This window comes from Montipora foliosa, chromosome 10, assembly GCF_036669935.1.
Source record: "Montipora foliosa isolate CH-2021 chromosome 10, ASM3666993v2, whole genome shotgun sequence".
Taxonomy (NCBI): domain Eukaryota; kingdom Metazoa; phylum Cnidaria; class Anthozoa; order Scleractinia; family Acroporidae; genus Montipora; species Montipora foliosa.
In genome coordinates, this window is record NC_090878.1 from 5626862 (window position 1) to 5649361 (window position 22500).

The window sequence follows — 22500 nt, forward strand, 5'->3', positions numbered from 1 at the left end:
TATTTGGCAACCTTCTTTCCCGCTAAAGTTCACTCAGCTTTCCATCCTTCCGAGGTCGGTAAAATGCATGGACTGCTTAGAAGCGGCTGCAATTTGCGCCTGTATATGCTTCCAGTCTGCTGGGGGTAAATTGATCATTGTAAAGCGCCTTTGAGACGTTAGTGATAAGGGCGCTACATAAATGTACCACTTTACTTTACTTTACTTTTACTTTAGACAAACTTTCTTGACACGCACAACTATTGATGATCTTGTGAGTGAAAACACATTTTTTTCTCATTTCCCTGACCGCTGAGTTTTGTACACTTGGTTTGAGTTTTTGATATTTATTTTCGAACCATTGTGTTCTATATTGAGTGAATGAGCTCAAAGCTACACCGGCGTACATGTTCTTGTCAGCCGATGTTGTCAATTTCGGATTTCGGCCTGCGAGTAGAGCAGCTTTGACAAACTTGCATGACATGCACGGCTATTGATGATCTTGTGTTTAGAGGTGAGCGAAAACACATTTTTTCCCATTTCCCTGACCACTGAGTTTTGTACACTTGGTTTGAGTTTTTGATATTTATTTTCGAACCATTGTGTTCAATATTGAGTGAACGAGCTCAAAGGAACACCGGCGTATGTGTTCTTGTCGGCCGATGTTGTCAATTTTGGATTTTGGCTTGCGAGTAGGGCAGTTTTTTTTTTTCGTTTTGTAACCATTGAATTGCGAACAATTTAATTTAACTTTCAAAGGAAATGTGTTGTCTGCACTAATTCATCGATCAAATTATTTGACTTATAATTCATGGCTGCATGTATCTTGCAAAATAAAAATTCTACAAGACTAGCTAGTGAAACAACTTTCATGTGCGAGAGAGTTTGATTCCCCATTACATGTTTCACACTGAAAAGTCTGAAAATGCTTTGGCAATTTTTTACATGGCACTGATTTTATTCAACTTAATTATTGTATATTCCTGTTAAAATTACGGCCGTTCAAAAATTGCAGCACTACACTTTCCATATTATTGCAAAACACGTTGGCATCTACGTTGTTGGAGATACAAATTAAGTGTGCAATTTCTATTATTGTATTCTTGTTAACTAGATAAGTTGAGTTGCAGTACTTTCGAATAAAAAAATTACAACTACTGTTGGGTATTTTGGAACTCTGATACAAATCTGCAAACTATGTATTATATTGACTGTTTCGTTGGCACTTAGCGATAGCTACTACTAGTATCCAGAATAACAAGGTCGGATCCATTTTACAGTTTACATTTTCTCAGAGTTAAATACTTGAGTGTGCAGATTATATAGCAGAACGTACAATGAGTGAGTAACTTGTTGTAGTTCTCGCAAATTGTTTCTGGATTCTAGTTTCCGCTTTCTGCTTTCTGGATTCCGGCCTTTAGTGATGCCCTTCTGTTACGTAGTATCAATCATGACGACTGGAGATACTTTGAACAAATCAACCTTCTAGTTGGTGAAACACAGCAGAGAAAAAACATCCTAGCCAGTGCCTTGGTATGACGGGATGCCTGTGATCAGCCAGACTAAGCCATTAAGGACCTTTAGATCGAAGGACAAGGACAACTTCAAGTATGAGTTTCCCGTACTGAGCTTGTGCATAAGTTTTGGAGACGACATTTTTCGAAGTGGGCTCAGAATGGAAAACTTGTACCCGTAGTTGTACTCATCCTCCCATCTAAAGGTCGCTATTGTCTTTGTGTTGGGGATAAGACTTTGCCTTTTACATACATGTACATGTAAATTTACCTGCCCTCCATTGTAACTTAGCCAAGACTGTCCATCATATCCATAGCTGATACCATAGCTTGTTACCCACTTGTCCACTACATTATCTCCCTGTGTTGCTATGCCACTAACTGTAATGACTTTCCCAAAATCAAACTGTAAGTATTGAGGTGGAGACACAACTTTGCTACACCATGACTTAATACCATAGAGACGACTATAGCCTTCTTTGTGAGTGTCATCAAGTTCTGATGATGCTGTAACTGAAAAAGGGCGTGGGTTTACACCTCTTTCATTGCCAACTGTTGACAAGCAACCTGAAATTGAAGTTGCAAAAAAAGAAAAAATATATAGCCAGGTACATTATATACCTCTTTTTCTCTAAGAGAGCTTTAAAGAACTTTGCAGCAATGATGAATTTAACATAATAAACATCTTAAAACAAGTGGTTTGTAAATCTAATAACTTAATTGATCATGACATTTATATGTAGCATCAGCTTCATAAAAATGAAACAGAAACCCATTTTTTTGTCAACGAAGAAAGGACAACTGTACAGGTAGAAAACTGAAATTACTAGGAAATCTACGATCCCTGAAAGAAGCTCTACAGTCTGCTCATTTGATCAGAAGAACGTTCTGTATAAGTCACTGTACATCCTGGAGAGCTGCCTTGAATTAAAAAAAAAAAAACAGGGAAGAATTCTCACTGTAAATGATTGCACAAATGCCATGCTTTGTACATGTATCTAATAGACACGAAGGTCAAATGGCTGCATTTCATGATGAACAACCCTCTCTATTAACACCATTTGCCTTCAGTTGTAATAAATAAAAGCCCCTTCCCTGGTAAAAGGGGACTCAATTACGTACTTTCTATAATTCATAATTACATTGTATGCAGGTTGCATCGTGATACCTTAAAGACAACACCACAAATTGAAATGAACATCAGAGGAATCCAATGACTAATTTACCGAAATTGATATTGGGCTGCATAAGGCTATTTCTCTATTTGGTGAGTGTAACTACCGTTAAGTAATTTACCATAAGAAGCCTTCTTTCCCTTACGGTATTGCGCTTTAGAATATTATGTATTTAAGTTATCTTTTGAGTCTTTCCATTGTTTTCCCCCAATGTCCCCCAAAAGAGAGTAGAGAGCCTTTTACCAGGATGTGCAAGCTAGACTTTATGCCATACATTGTAGATATGATGCAGCTCTGTCACGCGACAATAATCACGACATTTCTTCGCAAGCAAGTAACTTACATTAGTTTTTGTTGACATAAGCGAAGCAAGTCAACGTCCAAGTCTAAGTTTTTCAGCTTCAAGTTTTCTCAAGTTTCTTCAAGTTTCCAGCTTTAAGTTTCATCAAGTTTTTTCAAGTGTTTAACATTGTTTCAGTGATTGCAAGGACAGCACCAAGGTAATCATTTTGCCTCTGCATAATTAACTAGTTTTAGCTTACACAATTATTTAGCCGTGCCGCTTAACTTTGCTGTAATCGTGTGTAACATGTTTCTACTGTAGGTCTCTATTTCTCTGTTTTTATATTTGTTCAGAACATGTAATTTTAACTTTTCTATGTAACCAAACATTAATTTGTCTGTAATGTAATCTCACTTGTACATTCTTCTGACCCTGTTACGATATGACTGTGTAATTTTGTGTGAACCTTTTTTCAGTTCTCACGGTGATGATAAACTTTAACATCAGTTTGTGGATGTTGTTGACATAATCACTGGAGCTATAGTGAGTCTCTTTAATTGTTGCCAACCTTTTCCCTTCCTTCAGAATAACATTAAGTAACCACAAAAAAAGCAGTAAAGCCGTTACATGTACATGTATGTTGCTAAAGCAAAAACTCTTGATTTTTATAACTGGAAAGTGTACATGTACCTTGCGTGGATCCATAAACTTCCACTCTTAGTGCTTTTCTGCTGTTGAATGCCACAGGGTAGAATCGAATGAATTTGACAGCAAGCGGATTGTAAAGATCACTTTTAACAATGAAGTTTCGGCCACTGTTTCCTGAAAATATCTAGGAAGGATAAGAAATGTGGGACCTTTAATTAGGGCACTCCATTCATAACTGTACAACAAACTGGAAGTACTTTGTTTGTTTGAATAAAATGATTCATTGGTGTTTCCCACAACACCATCTTTAGGAACCATAGTCAACTCCCTCACATCAAGCACTATGTGAGATAACAGCTTGGGGTAAGTAGTTTCCTGTGAAGATGTCTTCTTGCTACCTGCACACATGCAGCAATAATATATATATTTCTCTGTATTACGAAAACTGAAACATACTGCATGAAATTAAACTGCATTTTTATAAAAGGTTGATTTGATCCAGTAACGTTGTATCAATGTACATGTAGAGTGCAGACCCTGGTCGCAAAGACCAGTGGTTGGGGAGTTGGGTTTGCATGTGGTTGCCTGGGTTCAAATCCTGTTCTCACCTCTGGTTTGGATTTGTTAATATGTTTCTGGTTGTCCCAGTTTCAACTCCATCATGCTTTGTAAAATAGCCATCTGGTTCCCTCCTGCCAGAATTGCTCCTTTCAGATTATTAAAAGTGGGATGCCTGTGAACTAGCTTGATAGCAAAGTGGGCTTCCACTTTTTTCTTCACATTTTAGACCCACAGTGTAATTACATCTTCTGTGCCCCGTATAACCAGATAGTTTGGCTTGATTTAAATTTGCACTCTCCAAGTGCACCTATTAAATCCTTCACAGGCATACCAATTAACTTGAAATCCCTAAAAAACTGTATGTCCCTGAGTTGTTAGCTTCACGACTAGTTTGTTTGTGTTTTACTATCATGACAACTCTAACAATTTAGAGACCATGGACCAGCTGATTTGTTTCCCATTGCTGTCAATTAGGGAGGTGCATGTACAGTGTAGTTCAGACTAGTGAATGATAAAAGTGATTGTGGCTGCGTGTGCGAGTTGTGTTGGCACCAACGGTTTTATGATGCATGGGGCACTGGACTTTGGTGATATCAAGTTCAACTCTGGGTCTCACCACTACCTAGAGTTTGTTATAGAAATTTTATGCCTTTGGTTTAACTCCCCTGTTATGGTACTTGTCTAAATAATCATCTGTGGTTTGCCTCCGTTCCAGCTTGGTTACTTAGATGTGTTTTTCTTGAATTATATTAATTTTGTTTTACAAGCTCTGAAAACACCAAAGTCAAAACGTAGGTATAACTTACAGCACTTGATGAAGCTTTTGTGATGCTGTTAAAGTTTCTCTATTGTACAAAATGTAGCAAGTGTGTGAATGAGACGTAGCTAATTCCAACATCAAAATTAAATCCTTGAACATCTAACAAACTAAAAATAAATGTACATGCTCATAGTACATAGTACATCACAAGAGGTGCATAGTACCTTTACTATGTTATTTTCCTGATACATTTGCCAATTGGCATTATCCAAAGAGGCCTCTATTTTGTAGGTTTTTGTCCAATCATCTGCACTGGGATTTCCCTGGGTGGCCACAGCACAAACAAAGTACACAGATCCCAGATCAATCTGCAGGTAGTCATTGTTATTATTGGTACTGCTGGGAATCCAGGCACTGGCTCCATTCAAACGCCCCTTGGAAGGAAGGAAACTGCCCAGAGATGAGGAAGCTGAAAATCTTTGATTGCGTACAACTGCACTATTTGAGATTCCAACTGGGTTTGCTCTACAGGCTGAAATTAAATCAAGAGAAAAATACAGATCCTAGCTAGGAGCTAGGTGCCTTTATTTCCAGTTTCCCTAGAGTAACTTCACTAATTTGACATCTTAAAAGATTACCTCCCAACATGCCTTCATAAAACTCTAATCTCTACCCCAATTCCTAGTTCATAAACACCTTTTCTCAATAAATAACACTATCTACTGCATCTTTTCGAGCACTAAAGTTAAGTGTCAATAACAAGACAATGTTTGTGATTTCAACTGTAAATTAGCTCAACGTGAAGACTTACAAGTAAGAAATGTATATTTGAAGTGCGGGTTATAGACAAAAGAGTGAAGTGATTCTTGCATCCTTGTAACTGGACAATTTAAGCAATTGTCACTTCAGCTTCAATGGTATTCAAGCTCATGACCTTTGAGATGCCGGTGCAATAATTATGCTATACCAACTGAGCTACAAAGCCACTCAGTTGGGAGGTCGGAAAATTTGTTGGGCTCATGTGTTGCCGTGAAAGGACTGATGAATGAAAGAAATGAATATTTAAAGTGCGCGTTACAGTGTATAGATGAAAGGTTAAGAATTGATCCTCCCACTTAACTGGACCATTAATTATTGGCCGTTTACTCCTGAGCGTCATGCCCACAGTATCAAACTACACTAGCAATTTATCGACAAAACCTTCACCCAGAAGCTACAATCAGCAACAAAATGAGTTAACACATTGTGTTTAAACATTTCTTTTCAAGTGTGAAATACCACTATAATTTGAATCATGCTCTAAATTATTGATAAGACCCCCCCTTCCCCATTCAATGTTGCCTAATTGTACCTAAATATCCCGAGAATCACACTACAACATTGTTTGGGGGGAAGGGCGCAAATTGGACTAACAAAGAAGGCTAAAAGATAGAAGAAATGTGGCATAGGGGGTAGAAATGGTCAATCTGTCAACAATTTTGTCACCGATTGTAGGTGTTAAAGGTATTAAAAGGACAAATTTTGAAAGTCAGTTCCACAAGTGTTATGGGTATCATAAAGAAACTCAAACTCACAGGATCAACAAAGAAAGGACCAAGTACTGGATGACATAGGAAGTTAAATGCTGCAGCCACTTTTACCACACACAATATTCTTGTTTTGACACACGCTTTTCCCAAATTATTTCTTAATTGAATATACTGTAAGTGGCTCAATTCACAATTTAAAAACTCTGTTCATATACAGTAGGCATAAAAAAAGAATTATTTTATAAATCCAATTACCTGTGACACCATTTGAAGTTTGCGGTGTGGAATACACTTCAACCTCACAAATTGTCAGAATTTTGTTGTCTCCTGGTACCACAACAGAGACATACTGACCAACAATTGGAGGATAACAGTAAAATGACTTAGTTTCCCCAGTAGCCATAGACAGGGTCCCACCACAGCTTGTGTTCGTGCTGGTATTATTACCTGTGTGAATAACAGGGGGCAATGACATTTAGAAGTGAAAAGAACATTTAATTTATAGTAATGTTGCTTCACCTTTGCTGCAGAGACAGAATAAATTCCTCCACTAATGCTGAAAGCTTAATTTTAATTCACTGAAGCAATAGTCAATCCTTGGTCAACCAACATTAAAAAAAGATGGAATTATTAATTTTAAAACATGTCTATGCATCTCTGTGGAGAACATAGGTATTTTGTGAACTGCATCATTGATAGCAGCCCAGTTTGAATCAACAACTTCAACAACAGTTTAATATTGTTAGTACCACGAATGCAATGATAATTATATGAAATTAATGAATCATATTTATTTAACTGCACATAAAAAATTATGATCCTTGATTCATTCATCACAGGAAAATTTGAACCCAAGAATGACCAGCTCCCAGCATCAGTGACTTTATAGACCACTTTCATAAGTGGCAACCACCTTTACACTCTTTTGTATTTATGTTAATTAGACCTACTGCCCTCATTTTGAAACAAATATTCTTTTGAAATATGCTTGTCATAGCGAGCAAAAGAATATTTTATTTGGCCACCACTATGAACGAGGTCTATAGCTCAGTTGGTTAGAGCATTGCACTGGCATCGCAAGGTCATGGGTTCAAACCCCATTGAACTCCTGAATTTTTCGGGCTTCCCTACGCAAATTGCTAAAATTGCATTCGTAACTGCATGCGACGATCGATCATAGCTCAATTAGTACATGTACCATGTTTTTCTTACAGATCAGAGGCACCCAATGAAACGGCACTCAAAATTAACTCCAGTGCTTGCCAGGTGGCCAGCTGGGCTACTTTCATAGACTTCTTAGTTGAATAATACATAATTAAGTGTAGAAACCTCTCTACAGCCTGTATAGCTAGGTAGTATGATCGTTTTGCTTTGGTAGTTGTGCTATGACAACACATAATCAAAACTTTTTGCATTTTTTATGCTTGTTATGGCCAGTGAAGCTTAAAACAGCCAACAAAAATAAAAATAGTGTACATAACCCTCCAGCTGTGTGGACAATAATTACAAAAAATGAATCTCACAGTTCTTTCCAAACTATAATTATGTAATCTTCAAACTTTGACTCAAAATGAGGCTAAGCACAAATGCAAGAATTAAGATGCACAGTATGATCTTGTTACACAGAAGATTAGAGCCTGCTCTATTTTTTTAGTGTCAGCAACAACAACAAAAAATTCAAATTTGTTCACTGAAAAAGGCCAAGAAATTGGAATATTGTAGGAAACAAATCTTTTAACCACCTGTCTAATTCTCAGGTCTGTGCAGTACATTCTTTCCAAGTTATTTGTAGAAGCATTTCACACAACTTTAGAGAGTTTTGTAAGGAGATGTCATTTGGTCCATCAATATAATTAATATGGTGGCCAGTAATCAACAAGAACATCTGGAATTCACTTTGCGATAGAAGCGCTTACTTTTCTCTAGTGAGATAATGTCCATTGTGTATGAACACATCTCCTAATGTACTTGAAAGGCTCAAACTACTGAGATTCATAGGGATAGATTTTTTTTGCAACCTAATAGATTTGTATCATGGCCAGTGTCACCCAAAGTGACAATGCAGAAATTCAAAATGCTCTATTTTTGAAATGAAAGACGTCAAGGAACTGGAAACTTGAGAAAATATTTATTTTTAGGTCTTCAACCTCCTTTTGATAAAAATTCAGAAGACCTTGCAAGTTGGATTTTAGAATTTGATGATGTCACTGTGAAAACCATCTACTGACTTTTCTTTCTTCTCTCAAGTGGTGTACAGAAGGAGGTCCAGTTAGGGGTCCACATTTTGTACCATCATAATAATTATTTAAATTTCTCTTCAATTCCATGCACAAACCATCGTTGAATTACGCAGGATGAATAGTGAAGCTGGTACTTGTAACGTACAGCTGTATACCCTACAGTCCGTTTCGATATAATGAGTTCAGATACAGGATCTGGTAATTGTTTGTGGTACATGTACACTTTGAACAAGGATACAAAATAAAAATACTATTGGAGATTTCTTGTCAGAAAACAGGTTCGACCATTACTCTTGTTTTAATACTTTGCTTGACTCCATGTCATTAGAAAAGTTAAAAATAAGTCTAGCTGCTCAGCATTGAAGCCATTCCAGAGACTGAAGTATTTCGCTGTTACAGCACCAGCCCCATGTATGATAAGACCACAGGTCAAAGAGGGCAGAATCACTTTAAAAAAGAGGTCTAGGCAAACGCTTCTGGCAAGAAATCTTGATTTCTTGAGTAGTCTTAACTTACTAGCAAATGATTTCTTGACCTTCAGTATGTGTGGGAGCTAGGTGCATCAGGTTGTTGTCAACTGTCATTCCCAGTAACTGTGATTTAGTCACCCAAGTAATCACTGAGCTTCCTAGTTAAAGAGCAGATCCACAGTGCCCACATTGCAACAAAACGATGCTTCAGACGAGCTCAAGAAGTTGTTTATTAGCCATCCATGAATTAAGAAATCACTGCATGATTACATTGAACACTATGACACATGCAACATGTTTGCCAAACAACCCAAATGAGAACTGTGTTTACCGCGAAATCACCTAGGCTGGACGAAAACCGCAACCAAGGCAAAGACGAAAGCAACCGAATGCCGCAGCCCATTTAATTGCGGTAATGTTCTGCAAGAAAACAATGGTTGCAAAGCATTGTTTAATCTTATCACACCTACCTACACCTGTACAGGTAGCTCCCCAAGGTTACTAAAAGAATGAATAAATTATACAAGCCTGCAAATGATTTTCCCCCAAAAGCCTGTCATATGTCATGCTAGGGATAATTAAAGCTTTGACCTGACATGCAGCCACCCTGGTCAGACAAAAAAAAATTTCCACACTTGTTAAGTGGGACCTGTGGCAGACCACTTTATACTATCATTTTCATTGTCTAGTTTTCCTTTTTTTAATTTTAAAAAACTTTTTCAAATGGTTCAAATCTTTTGCATTGTCCGTAGCCATTAGCAGCCAAAACATGGTAGCCTGCCATTTGATTGACATGGAAATCCTTGCGTTTCACGACTTCACGTCAGACCCTAAAGTATTTCTGCTCTAGCACGATCGGAATCATGTGCAAGGTCTTAAGAAGTAAAATCACTAAGTCAAGACACAGTCACTTTCAGGGGAATTTTCATTCAAATGTCTCAAGTTCCGCGGGGAAATAACTGCTCTTCTTCGCAAGTCGAATTATTAATTTACAATCGAAATAGCTGCAGGTGAAGGTCATGCGTGACACTGTTCAGGGAAACGGGAACACTTTCAAAAACACAAAATTCCTTAGAGCATTCACCAGATTTGCATACAACATGCTACTCATTGAACCAAACTCGCGTAACAGTACTCTGATATTCCTTGTTGACCAATCGAACCTAAAACAACCTTCAAGTTTTTAGAAGTTTCTTCAGACCAATGTATTAAATGGCCGTTTTTATACTAGAGACGCATAATCCGTCCAGACGAATTATGCGTCTCTCATGTTATCCGTCTAGTGTAAAGACGGGACGAACTATATGAGACGCATGATTCGTCTTGGACGAACTTGAGCAAACATTTTTTCTGCGTCTGTTAATTTCGTCTAGTATAAAGACGGGCACTAGACGCATAATGCGTCTGGACGAACTTTCCAGTTTAGTGCGTCTTCGAAGACGCACTAAAATAAATTCTTCGTCCAGACGCATAATGCGTCTTGTGGCCGTCTTTATACTAGACGAATTTAACAGATGCAGAAAAAAAGTTTGCCCAAGTTCGTCCCAGACGAATTATGCGTCTCTAGTATAAAAACGGCCAATGTCTGAAATATTCACATGCATATTTTAGGAGGCACAGTGTTTATTTTAAGCAAAATTAATTGGAACAAAATCGTTGTTTAAGATGGGCTGAATTTTTTCACACTTTCATAAAGCACTTTTCTGCCACGATGAGTATACATTGATTTTGTCGCTAAGTTCAGTTGACTTGTGAAAATTTCTCCTTTTGCATTAAATAGTGTTTAAAATCTTAAGGACGTTCGCGCCAAAATCTTCCTACGGTGAGATTTTCTTCATTTCTCCCATAGAGTTTGGTCATAAAGTACTTACTCCAAAAATATAAAAAAAATTGGGGGTCACTGACTTCGTTTCGGAGAAAATGGCAGTGGAAAAATGCCTTAATTTCGATAAATCTGTCATAATAACGAAAGGTAGCCTCATCTGCTCATCCATCGAAAATCCTAAAAATAAACTGTTAGAGTGAAGGTTTCCGTGCATAGGTTTTTAGGGGTGGGATTTTAAGACAATTTCATGCCGCTAGGGATGTCGTAAACAGTAGAGTTCATCCTGGACGAGCGTTTTCATAACCTCTATCCGTTGCAACCACTACCGGAATTCGATGGCACGAGGAAAGAAAATTTAAAAAAAAGATAACTTCTTACGGTGAGATTTTTTTCATTTTATCATATTTTTGTAGATAGTAAGTAGAGGAAGTGATTCATGATTAAAAAAATAGGGGTCACCTATGATCCAAGGGAGTAAAATCGATGTGATTTTACGAAGCTCTTGGAAAACTTCGGTAACTACTTGGTGTAGGCACTCATATAGTGGTCCCAGGCGGCGTACTTAACTATGTTTAATCATCCCTAGCCGTACCTAAGCATCCTTAGCCGTACTTAAGCATCCTTAAGCGTACTTAAGCATCCCTCTTCATCCCTAGTCGTACTTGAGCATCATTAATCATCCCTAGCCGTACCTAGGCGTCCCTAACCGTACTTAAGCATCCTTTATCATCCCTAGCCGTACTTAAGCATCCGTAAGCGTACTTCAGCATCCTTCTTCATCCCTAACCGTACATAAGCATCCTTTAACATCCCTAGCCGTACTTACGCATCCGTAAGCGTACTTCAGCATCCTTCTTCATCCCTAACCGTACTTAAGCATCCTTTATCATCCCTAGCCGTACTTAAGCATCCCTAACCGTACTTAAGCATCCTTAATCATCCCTAGCCGTACTTAAGCATCCGTAAGCGTACTTCAGCATCCTTCTTCATCCCTAACCGTACTTAAGCATCCTTTATCATCCCTAGCCGTACTTAAGCATCCTTTATCATCTCTAGCCGTACTTAAGCATCCGTAAGCGTACTTCAGCATCCTTCTTTATCCCTAACTGTACTTAAGCATCCTTTATCATCCTTAGCCGTACTTAAGCATCCTTTATCATCCCTAGCCGTAATTACGCATCCGTAAGCGTACTTAAGCATCCTTCTTCATCCCTAACCGTACTTAAGCATCCTTTATCATCCCTAGCCGTACTTAAGCATCCCTAACCGTACTTAAGCATCCTTAATCATCCCTAGCCGTAGGTAAGCATCCCTAAGCGTACTTAAGCATCCTTCCTCATCCCTAGCCGTACTTGAGCATCCCTAATCATCCCTAGCCGCACCTAGGCATCCCTAACCGTACTTAAGCATCCTTAATCATCCCTAGCCGTACTTAAGCATCCCTAAGCGTACTTAAGCATCCTTCTTCATCCCTAGCCGTACTTGAGCATCCTTAATCATCCCTTGCCGTACTTAAGCATCCCTAACCGTACTTAAACATCCTTACTCATCCCTAGCCGTACTTAAGCATACCTAAGCGTACCTAAGCATCCTTCTTCATCCCTAGCCGTTCTTGAGCATCCTTAATCATCCCTAGCCATACCTAAGCATCCCTAACTGTACTTAAGCATCCTTAATCATCCCTAGCCGTACTTAATCATACCTAAGCGTACTTAAGCATCCTTCTTCATCCCTAGCCGTACTTGAGCATCCTTAATCATCCCTAGCCGTACCTAAGCATCCCTAACTGTACTTAAGTATCCTTTATAATCCCTTGCCGTACTTAAGCATACCTAACCGTACTTAAGCATCCTTCTTCATCCCTAGCCGTTCTTGAGCATCCTTAATCATCTCTTGCCGTACTTAAGCATCCCTAACCGTACTTAAGCATCCTTAATCATCCCTAGCCGTACTTAAGCATCCCTAAGCGTACTTAAGCATCCTTTTTCATCCCTAGCCGTACTTACACATCCGTAAGCGTACTTCAGCATCCTTCTTCATCCCTAACCGTACTTAAGCATCCTTAATCATCCCCAGCCGTACTTAAGCATCCCTAAGCGTTGTTAAGCATCCCTCCTCATCCCTAGCCGTACTTGAGCATCCTTAATCATCCCTAGCCGTACCTAGGCATCCCTAACCGTACTTAAGCATCCTTCCTCATCCCTAGCCGTACTTGAGCATCCTTAATCATCCCTAGCCGTACCTAGGGGTCCCTAACCGTACTTAAGCATCCTTAATCATCCCTAGCCGTACTTAAGCATCAATAAGCGTACTTAAGCATCCTTCGTCATCCCTAGCCGTACTTGAGCATCCTTAATCATCCCTTGCCGTACTTAAGCATCCCTAACCGTACTTAAACATCCTTACTCATCCCTAGGCGTACTTAAGTATCCCTAAGCGTACTTAAGCATCCTTTTTCACCCCTAGCCGTACTTGAGCATCCTTAATCATCCCTAGCCGTACCTAGGCATCCCTAGCCGTACTTAAGCATCCGTAAGCGTACTTCAGCATCCTTCTTCATCCCTAACCGTACTTAAGCATCCTTTATCATCCCTAGCCGTACTTACGCATCCGTAAGCGTACTTAAGCATCCTTAATCATCCCCAGCCGTACTTAAGCATCCCTAAGCGTTCTTAAGCATCCCTCCTCATCCCTAGCCGTACTTGAGCATCCTTAATCATCCCTAGCCGTACCTAGGCATCCCTAACCGTACTTAAGCATCCTTAATCATCCCTAGCCGTACTTAAGCATCCCTATGCGTACTTAAACATCCTTCTTCATCCCTAACCGTACTTAAGCATCCTTTATCATCCCTAGCCGTACTTACGCATCCGTAAGCGTACTTAAGCATCCTTCTTTATCCCTAACCGTACTTAAGCATCCTTTATCATCCCTAGCCATACTTAAGCATCCCTAACCGTACTTAAGCATCCTTAATCATCCCTAGCCGTAGGTAAGCATCCCTAAGCGTACTTAAGCATCCTTCCTCATCCCTAGCCGTACTTGAGCATCCTTAATCATCCCTAGCCGTACCTAGGCATCCCTGACCGTACTTAAGCATCCTTTATCATCCCTTGCCGTACTTAAGCATCCCTAACCGTACTTAAGCATCCTCAATCATCCCTAGCCGTACTTAAGCATCCCTAAGCGTACTTAAGCATCCTTCTTCATCCCTAGCCGTACTTGAGCATCCTTAATCATCCCTAGCTTACCTAGGCATCCCTAGCCGTACTTAAGCATCCGTAAGCGTACTTCAGCATCCTTCTTCATCCCTAACCGTACTTAAGCATCCTTTATCATCCCTAGCCGTACTTACGCATCCGTAAGCGTACTTAAGCATCCTTCTTCATCCCTAACCGTACTTAAGCATCGTTTATCATCCCTAGCCGTACTTAAGCATCCTTAATCATCCCCAGCCGTACTTAAGCATTCCCAAACGTACTTAAGCATTCTTAATCATCCCTAGCCTGCGTTCTTAAGGATCCTCAATCGCCCCTAGCCGTACTTAAGCATTCTTGGTCATCCCTAAGCATACCTAAGCATCCCTGATCATCCTTAGCCGTACTTAAGCGTCAACCATTATCCCTAACCGTACTAAGGCGTTATCAATCATCCTTAAGAGTATTTAAGCCGCGTTTTTAAATAATATCTAGGCTGGACAATATCCCCTAACTTATCGAACTTGGATGTAGAGAGGAATTCCTTGCAAGATATTAATTAATTAGTTATTTGTCTATCGAGATTTTACTCATATAGTTTGTTTTGTAATCAAGGCAGGTCGAAAGTACAGGTCATATAGGTCATTGCTCTACCAATACGGAAACCACCCAAACGCTTTATTACTGCCTAACCTAGTCCTAAAAACGGTGTTTAGCATGAACGTTGGTTTTGGTGTAGGTTTTGGGTGGTTTCTGCATAGAAATATAATAACAGTGACCTGTGACCTGTACCTTACACCTGCTGGCCGTTGTTGTTTTGGGCCTTTCAACGTCAAGAAACACATCAAATAGCGATATTTCTCGTTAGGGTTAGGGTTAGTCAATGACACTCGTCTATTCCTTCTAGTACAGGAATCAAAAATGTAAAAAGAATATTATGAAAAAAGCCTAAGACAGCCAAATATAAAAGTAAATCAAAAACACAAACACATGTTACTCTGTCTTGTTTTCTACACAAACCAAAGCAAACGAATGAAGCGGCCGATGTCCAGTTAAATCTGACATTCTGGTAGCATTCCTGTTCTGAATTTTGAGGCCCCATTAGGGCAGGGGGGATCTAAATGTCCCGTATGTCATTAATGTTTGGCCTAAATATCCTGTTTCCCGTTAATTCCCCCCCCCCCCCCAAATATCCAGTATGCCGAAAAATGGTTACCTAAATATCCTGTATCCTGATATCTCCTAATGGGGCTCGTTGTTTCCATTTGCAAATTTAGTAGCAGTGATAATAAGAGATAACCGCTTTCTGTACGTTTTTATAACAAATAACGTCTAAGTTAAATTATACAACGATCTTTATGGTAATCTCTCCCCATTTTCCAAAGTTTAACAGATGTATTTCACTGTAACTGAATAGCTGGGGATAATCAAGGACGCTTAAGTAGGCCTAAGGATAAAAATGGATGCTTAGGTACGTGTAGGCATGCGTAGGGATGATTAAGGATGCTCAAGTACGGCTAGGGATGAAGAAAGATGCTTAAGTACGCTTACGGATCCTTAAGTACGGCTAGGGATGATAAAGGACGCTTAAGTACGGTTAGGGATGCTTAGGTACGGCTAGGGATGATTAAGGATGCTCAAGTACGGCTAAGGATGAAGAAGGATGCTTAAGTACGCTTAGGTATGCTTAAAAACGGCTAGGGATGATAAAGGATGCTTAAGTACGGTTAGGGATGAAGAAGGATGCTGAAGTACGCTTACGGATGCTTAAGTACGGCTAGGGATGCCTAGGTACGGCTAGGGATGATTAAGGATGCTCAAGTACGGCTAGGGATGAAGAAGGATGCTTAAGTACGCTTAGGGATGCTTATGTACGGCTAGGGATGATTAAGGATGCTTAAGTACGGTTAGGGATGCTTAAGTACGGCTAGGGATGATTAAGGATGCTTAAGTACGGTTAGGGATGCTTAAGCACAACTAGGGATAATTAAGGATGCTTAAGTACGGTTAGGGATGCTTAAGTACGGCTAGGGATGATAAAAGATGCTTAAGTACGGTTAGGGATGAAGAAGGATGCTTAAGTACGCTTACGGATGCGTAAGTACGGCTAGGGATGATAAAGGATGCTTAAGTACGGCTAGGGATGATAAAGGATTCTTAAGTACGCTTAGGGATGAAAAAGGATGCTTAAGTACGCTTAGGTATGCTTAAGTACGGCTAGGGATGATAAAGGATGCTTAAGTACGGCTAAGGATGAAGAAGGATGCTTAAGTACGCTTAGGTATGCTTAAGTACGGTTACGGATGCTTAAGTACGGCTAGGGATGATAAAGGATGCTTAAGTACGGTTAGGGATGCTTAAGCACAACTAGGGATGATTAAGGATGCTTAAGTACGGTTACGGATGCTTAAGTACGGCGAGGGATGATTAAGGATGCTTAAGTACGGTTAGGGATGCTTAAGCACAACTAGGGATGATAAAGGATGCTTAAGTACGGTTACGGATGCTTAGGTACGGCTAGGGATGATAAAGGATGCTTAAGTACGGTTAGAGATGAAGAAGGATGCTTAAGTACGCTTACGGATGCGTAAGTACGGCTAGGGATGATAAAGGATGCTTAAGTACGGCTAGGGATGATAAAGGATTCTTAAGTACGGTTAGGGATGAAGAAGGATGCTTAAGTACGCTTAGGGATGCTTAAGTACGGCTAGGGATGAGTAAGGATGCTTAAGTATGGTTAGGGATGCCTAGGTACGGCTAGGGATGATTAAGGATGCTCAAGTACGGCTAGGGATGAGGAGGTATGCTTAAGTACGCTTAGGGATGCTTAAGTACGGCTAGGGATGATTAAGGATGCTTAAGTACGGTTAGGGATGCTTAAGTACGGCTAGGGATGATAAAGGATGCTTAAGTACGGTTAGGGATGAAGAAGGATGCTTAAGTACGCTTACGGATGCGTAAGTACGGCTAGGGATGATAAAGGATGCTTAAGTACGGCTAGGGATGATAAAGGATTCTTAAGTACGGTTAGGGATGAAAAAGGATGCTTAAGTACGCTTAGGTATGCTTAAGTACGGCTAGGGATGATAAAGGATGCTTAAGTACGGCTAAGGATGAAGAAGGATGCTTAAGTACGCTTAGGTATGCTTAAGTACGGTTACGGATGCTTAAGTACGGCTAGGGATGATAAAGGATGCTTAAGTACGGTTAGGGATGCTTAAGCACAACTAGGGATGATAAAGGATGCTTAAGTACGGTTACGGATGCTTAGGTACGGCTAGGGATGATAAAGGATGCTTAAGTACGGTTACGGATGCTTAAGTACGGCTAGGGATGATTAAGGATGCTTAAGTACGGTTACGGATGCTTAAGTACGGCTAGGGATGATTAAGGATGCTTAAGTACGGTTAGGGATGCTTAAGCACAACTAGGGATGATAAAGGATGCTTAAGTACGGTTACGGATGCTTAGATACGGCTAGGGATGATAAAGGATGCTTAAGTACGGTTAGGGATGAAGAAGGATGCTTAAGTACGCTTACGGATGCGTAAGTACGGCTAGGGATGATAAAGGATGCTTAAGTACGGCTAGGGATGATAAAGGATTCTTAAATACGGTTAGGGATGAAGAAGGATGCTTAAGTACGCTTAGGGATGCTTAAGTACGGCTAGGGATGAGTAAGGATGCTTAAGTATGGTTAGGGATGCCTAGGTACGGCTAGGGATGATTAAGGATGCTTAAGTACGGCTAGGGATGAGGAGGTATGCTTAAGTACGCTTAGGGATGCTTAAGTACGGCTAGGGATGATTAAGGATGCTTAAGTACGGTTAGGGATGCTTAAGTACGGCTAGGGATGATAAAGGATGCTTAAGTACGGTTAGGGATGAAGAAGGATGCTTAAGTACGCTTACGGATGCGTAAGTACGGCTAGGGATGATAAAGGATGCTTCAGTACGGCTAGGGATGATAAAGGATGCTTAAGTACGGTTAGGGATGAAGAAGGATGCTTAAGTACGCTTACGGATGCGTAAGTACGGCTAGGGATGATAAAGGATGCTTAAGTACGGCTAGGGATGATAAAGGATGCTTAAGTACGGTTAGGGATGAAGAAGGATGCTGAAGTACGCTTACGGATGCTTAAGTACGGCTAGGGATGATAAAGGATGCTTAAGTACGGTTAGGGACGCCTAGGTACGGCTAGGGATGATTAATGATGCTCAAGTACGACTAGGGATGAAGAGGGATGCTTAAGTACGCTTAAGGATGCTTAAGTACGGCTAAGGATGCTTAGGTACGGCTAGGGATGATTAAACATAGTTAAGTACGCCGCCTGGGACCACTATATGAGTGACTACACCGGACCACTATATGAGTGCCTACACCAAGTAGTTACCAAAACTTCGTTTGTCACGTTTTTGCGTGACCTGTCGGGGAAGGACTGGAATCCAAGAGAGGATCGATCGTTGAAGGGATGAAAGGTTTTTACCCCAAAACAACGGCAGGTTAGTTTTGCAGGTTGCAGGTTGCAGGTTGAAATTTACTGTGACTGTTACATGAATAGCTAACCTTAGGCCTAATTAGGCCTAAAAACGTTTCTTTAGGCCTAATTAGGCCTAAGGTTAGCTATTCATGTAACAGTCACAGTAAATTTCAACCTGCAACCTGCAACCTGCAACCTGCAAAACTAACCTGCCGCCAAAACAAAGCTTTCTCGAGCATAGCAACGAAGTTTTAAGCAGTCGTCATCTTCATTTGGTTAGTGTTTTGTATAATATTTCCCCATTGCCGTCATGCTCGTCTTCTGGAGTGTGGTTTTTGTGAAATTTAATCGCTGGTTTTTTCCACGAAGGTCCGCACTATTCAAGCCGACGAGGACGAAAATACTGCTCTATTTTCACGAAAGTAAAGGATAAGAACTTCAAAAACATACATTCATTTTGAACTTAAGTTCTAAGGGTAATAAAAACATTAAAAAAAGAAACAGCCCCATTAAATGTACGCAACGGTTGGTCCTCGAGTTTTCCAAACTTTCAGCCACTACTCGATCAGCAGCTACCTTTTAAAGAGCTTTTCCATCCTTCCGCTCACTTCTCTTTAACGTTTCATGAAGATTCGGAAATAAATGTGCCATTCTTTTGCCGGCCTGGAATTTTTTGCCTGGCGTTTTTGTCGCCATGTTATTTTAACTCATGCTTGAACAATATTTATGAAAGTCAAGTAGACTAGTGCACGACTGATAAAAACAACGCGAACATCAGTCGTGCAGTAGTCTACTTGACTTTCCTAAATATTTTGAACCAATTTTGACTGATCGCGATCTTCTCTTATCCAACGCTGTGCAAGACTTATCGTCCACGGTTTCTGCAAAGGTTTTAAAACCTCAACTTCACTAATGCTCGAAGTAATGCGTGACATATTACAGTCGCGTTACCTGCGCAGTAACGTTGCGCACAAACAATTAGCGCGAACGTCCTTAAGAGATGCTGTTGTTATTTACATGTAATCAATAAATCTCAACAGAGTTTTCATCGTAGTGATCTTGACTTGATCGGGGAAGCATACATCTTTGACATCGTAATTTGAGCAAAATAAAAATTGGCGTCCAGATGGTTTCCACAGAGACATCATCAAAATACAAAATGAAAATCACGAGGTCTTCTGAATTTTTATCTAAACGAGGGTTGAAGATGAGCTACCGGTAGAAATAAACCTTTTTTCCAGTTCTGTAAGGTCTTTCGTTTTCAAATACAGTATTTTGAATTTCCGCATTGTCACCTTGCATGACACCATGATACAGAGCTGGTTGAAAAACAGGTCTCTTCCTACGATTCTCAGAAGTTTGAACGTTTCAAGTACGTAACGAAATGTGTTCATACACGTGTATTTTACTTAATATATCTCATTAGCGAAAGTAAGCACTTTCGTGGCAAAGCAAAGCTCACTCGTGAGAGATACTTTTAATAAGTTGTAAGTTCTCAGTTCTCCTAACCGATGAAATACCTAGATGCAAGACAACTTGTTTTACTCATTTTCGAAATGACAACAAAGTGGTCACCAACCGCTAAAACATGCAGGTAAAATTTGCAATGAAAATGTTAATGTAGTAGAGAAGAATTATATTAAAGCACAAAAGTATCTTACAATGAAGAGGAAGCTCACATTTTACTGGCTAATTGTGCTCGTTACCATGACAATGCCTTTATTCTCACATATGAAACATAAAAATTATATGTTCACTGCGAGTGGTGAAGACATGACTTTTTAGTAAAAGGAGAAATCCTGGTATTTTGTCAGTATCTATATAATAAATCTTTATATTTAATAATTTGCAAGTTTTTCGCTTTCACGACAAACAGTTCTCTCAAAGGCGCAAAACGGACTTTTCTTTTTAAAAACTTTGTGGATTATGCGTAACTTTAACCCATCGACTCCTGGGGGTTTCCCACTGACAAGTAAAATTGTCTGGCATTAGACAGAGTAAAATACTAAAGTCTGGCCGGTTTAGGCCGGTTTCGGTATCAAAAGGTTAAGTCACCCCCAACTGGTGTAGTTCGACAGGAGATACATTTAGAATCAAAAGCACTTAAAATAATTACCTTGAAGTAAACTTTGTCAATGACTCACATTATTATGCCACCAAAGAGCCATACCTGTATTCCCGAGGTTTGTTAAGCAACTCCTTGTCGTGCGTTAATTACGATCATTCCTGATCCAAAATATTAACTGGCAGATCATTTAGCAGTTGAGCTTGAAATTCAGAAATATTCATTTCTCTGAATTAGTAAGTTTAATTTAAATAATTTAATGCTTCAACGACCATAAAATGGACGAGTTCAAGCCTCTGCCAATTTAGTGAGTTAAAAATAAAATAAACTAAGCTGCATGCTTCCATCACGCAAGCAAGAGCGATAACTCACGTGAAATACGTTATTCGATGCGAACTGCTTAACACGTTTGTAACAGATGGACAGCCACGTACATAGCCCGAACGGCTTAAAATTACTTCTGCAGTTCATTGACATGTTTTCCTCCATCTTTCAGTCTATGAGATCGAAATGGCTTTTGCGTATCTTTCAAGGCTGGCCGCTCAACGAGTGGTGTCACCGTTAAGACAACAGATTTCTCAAGCACATGTAAATTTCTGGATAGAATATCTGCTGATCATTTTATCTGTATTCATCAGTATTGACCACATATCAAACAATTTTTAGAAATTGTGACGTTTGCTGGAAAAAGAAAAACCAAAAATTCCTTTATTTAAGGGACTTTATTTTAATCAGATGTGTCAGCTACAATCGCAGCTTGTAGATACGGCAAATACACATATTAATTATTGCTGTCATCATTCGATCCCAAGAATATGCAGATTTCTTTGATGCCATCTGCTCTAAATAAAAGCTAATGCAATAGCCACACCGCATCCTCTCTTAACTGTGGTGTAAATCGACCAGAAAATATCTACCTAGGTGAAACCTCAGCTTTCGGTTACCGTAGAAAAATAAAAATAAACTAGATGCTTCCGTGAAGCATACACTGGGTTGCCTGTGGTACGTGCTACAGAAAATCAGAAGGCACTGAATTGTGTGGTATTGAAATACAGCATTCCAGTCTCTGAAGAATAACAAATAAAAGAGAAGCGAGAAACATTGGCTTCTGGGCTGACATGTTGATAATTTTCAAGTTCCCTCACAACTTCTTTTCACCACAAGTGTGCCCTATGAGCATCCGAAAACTTTGTAATACTAAACTTCACTAAGTCAAGCCCTGTTTCGCGGGGTTAGTGTTGGGATGGGAGACCAAAACAATAAACCCCTCATAAAAACAGAAACATCTGACCGAAAATACTATTAACGCTAACAAATGCGAACTCAGCAAGGTACAGATTCTGTTAGCTTGCTTTATGCAAAACAAATATTGATAAAAAAGCAAATAAATATTGATACACAGTTTTCAGAAAGAGAAGAAGGAAGTTTCCCGGACGGTCGATCGAGAATGAAATATTTACAACATGAAAACAACATTAATTTTGAACCGTGAATATCGAATATAAAAAGTTACGATCAGCGATAAACATTTTGGGAGATTTTTGCTACGTTCAAGTAAATTGCAAAATCGAAAGTGACATGGCCGGAATTCAGCGGGCGCCGTGATTAAGTTACCGCGGCATGTTTACTCGCCAAACAGTGAAGCATCTGTGTCAAATGATGGCAAGATACCGGGTTTTTGTAAGTTTCTTTTTCTGTCAAGTGTTATAAAGTTTGACAATGAAATGAGCGAAGTCAAAACAAAGATCACAATCGCCCAACTCTTGTTTATACA

At 39.6% G+C, this 22500-nt stretch overlaps 1 protein-coding gene across 1 annotated transcript in view; it reads right to left on the bottom strand.

Annotated features, from left to right (window-relative positions):
• The window catches only part of LOC137974333 (uncharacterized), a 65909-nt gene that overhangs the window by 22312 nt on the left and 21097 nt on the right, over positions 1-22500 (bottom strand). Inside the window, exons 8-11 of the mRNA XM_068821258.1 lie at positions 6705-6896; positions 5145-5452; positions 3642-3783; positions 1765-2060 (exon numbers count right to left, since the gene is read on the bottom strand). Coding sequence (XP_068677359.1) covers positions 1765-2060; positions 3642-3783; positions 5145-5452; positions 6705-6896 — 938 coding nt within the window. The remainder of the gene's footprint in view (positions 1-1764; positions 2061-3641; positions 3784-5144; positions 5453-6704; positions 6897-22500) is intronic.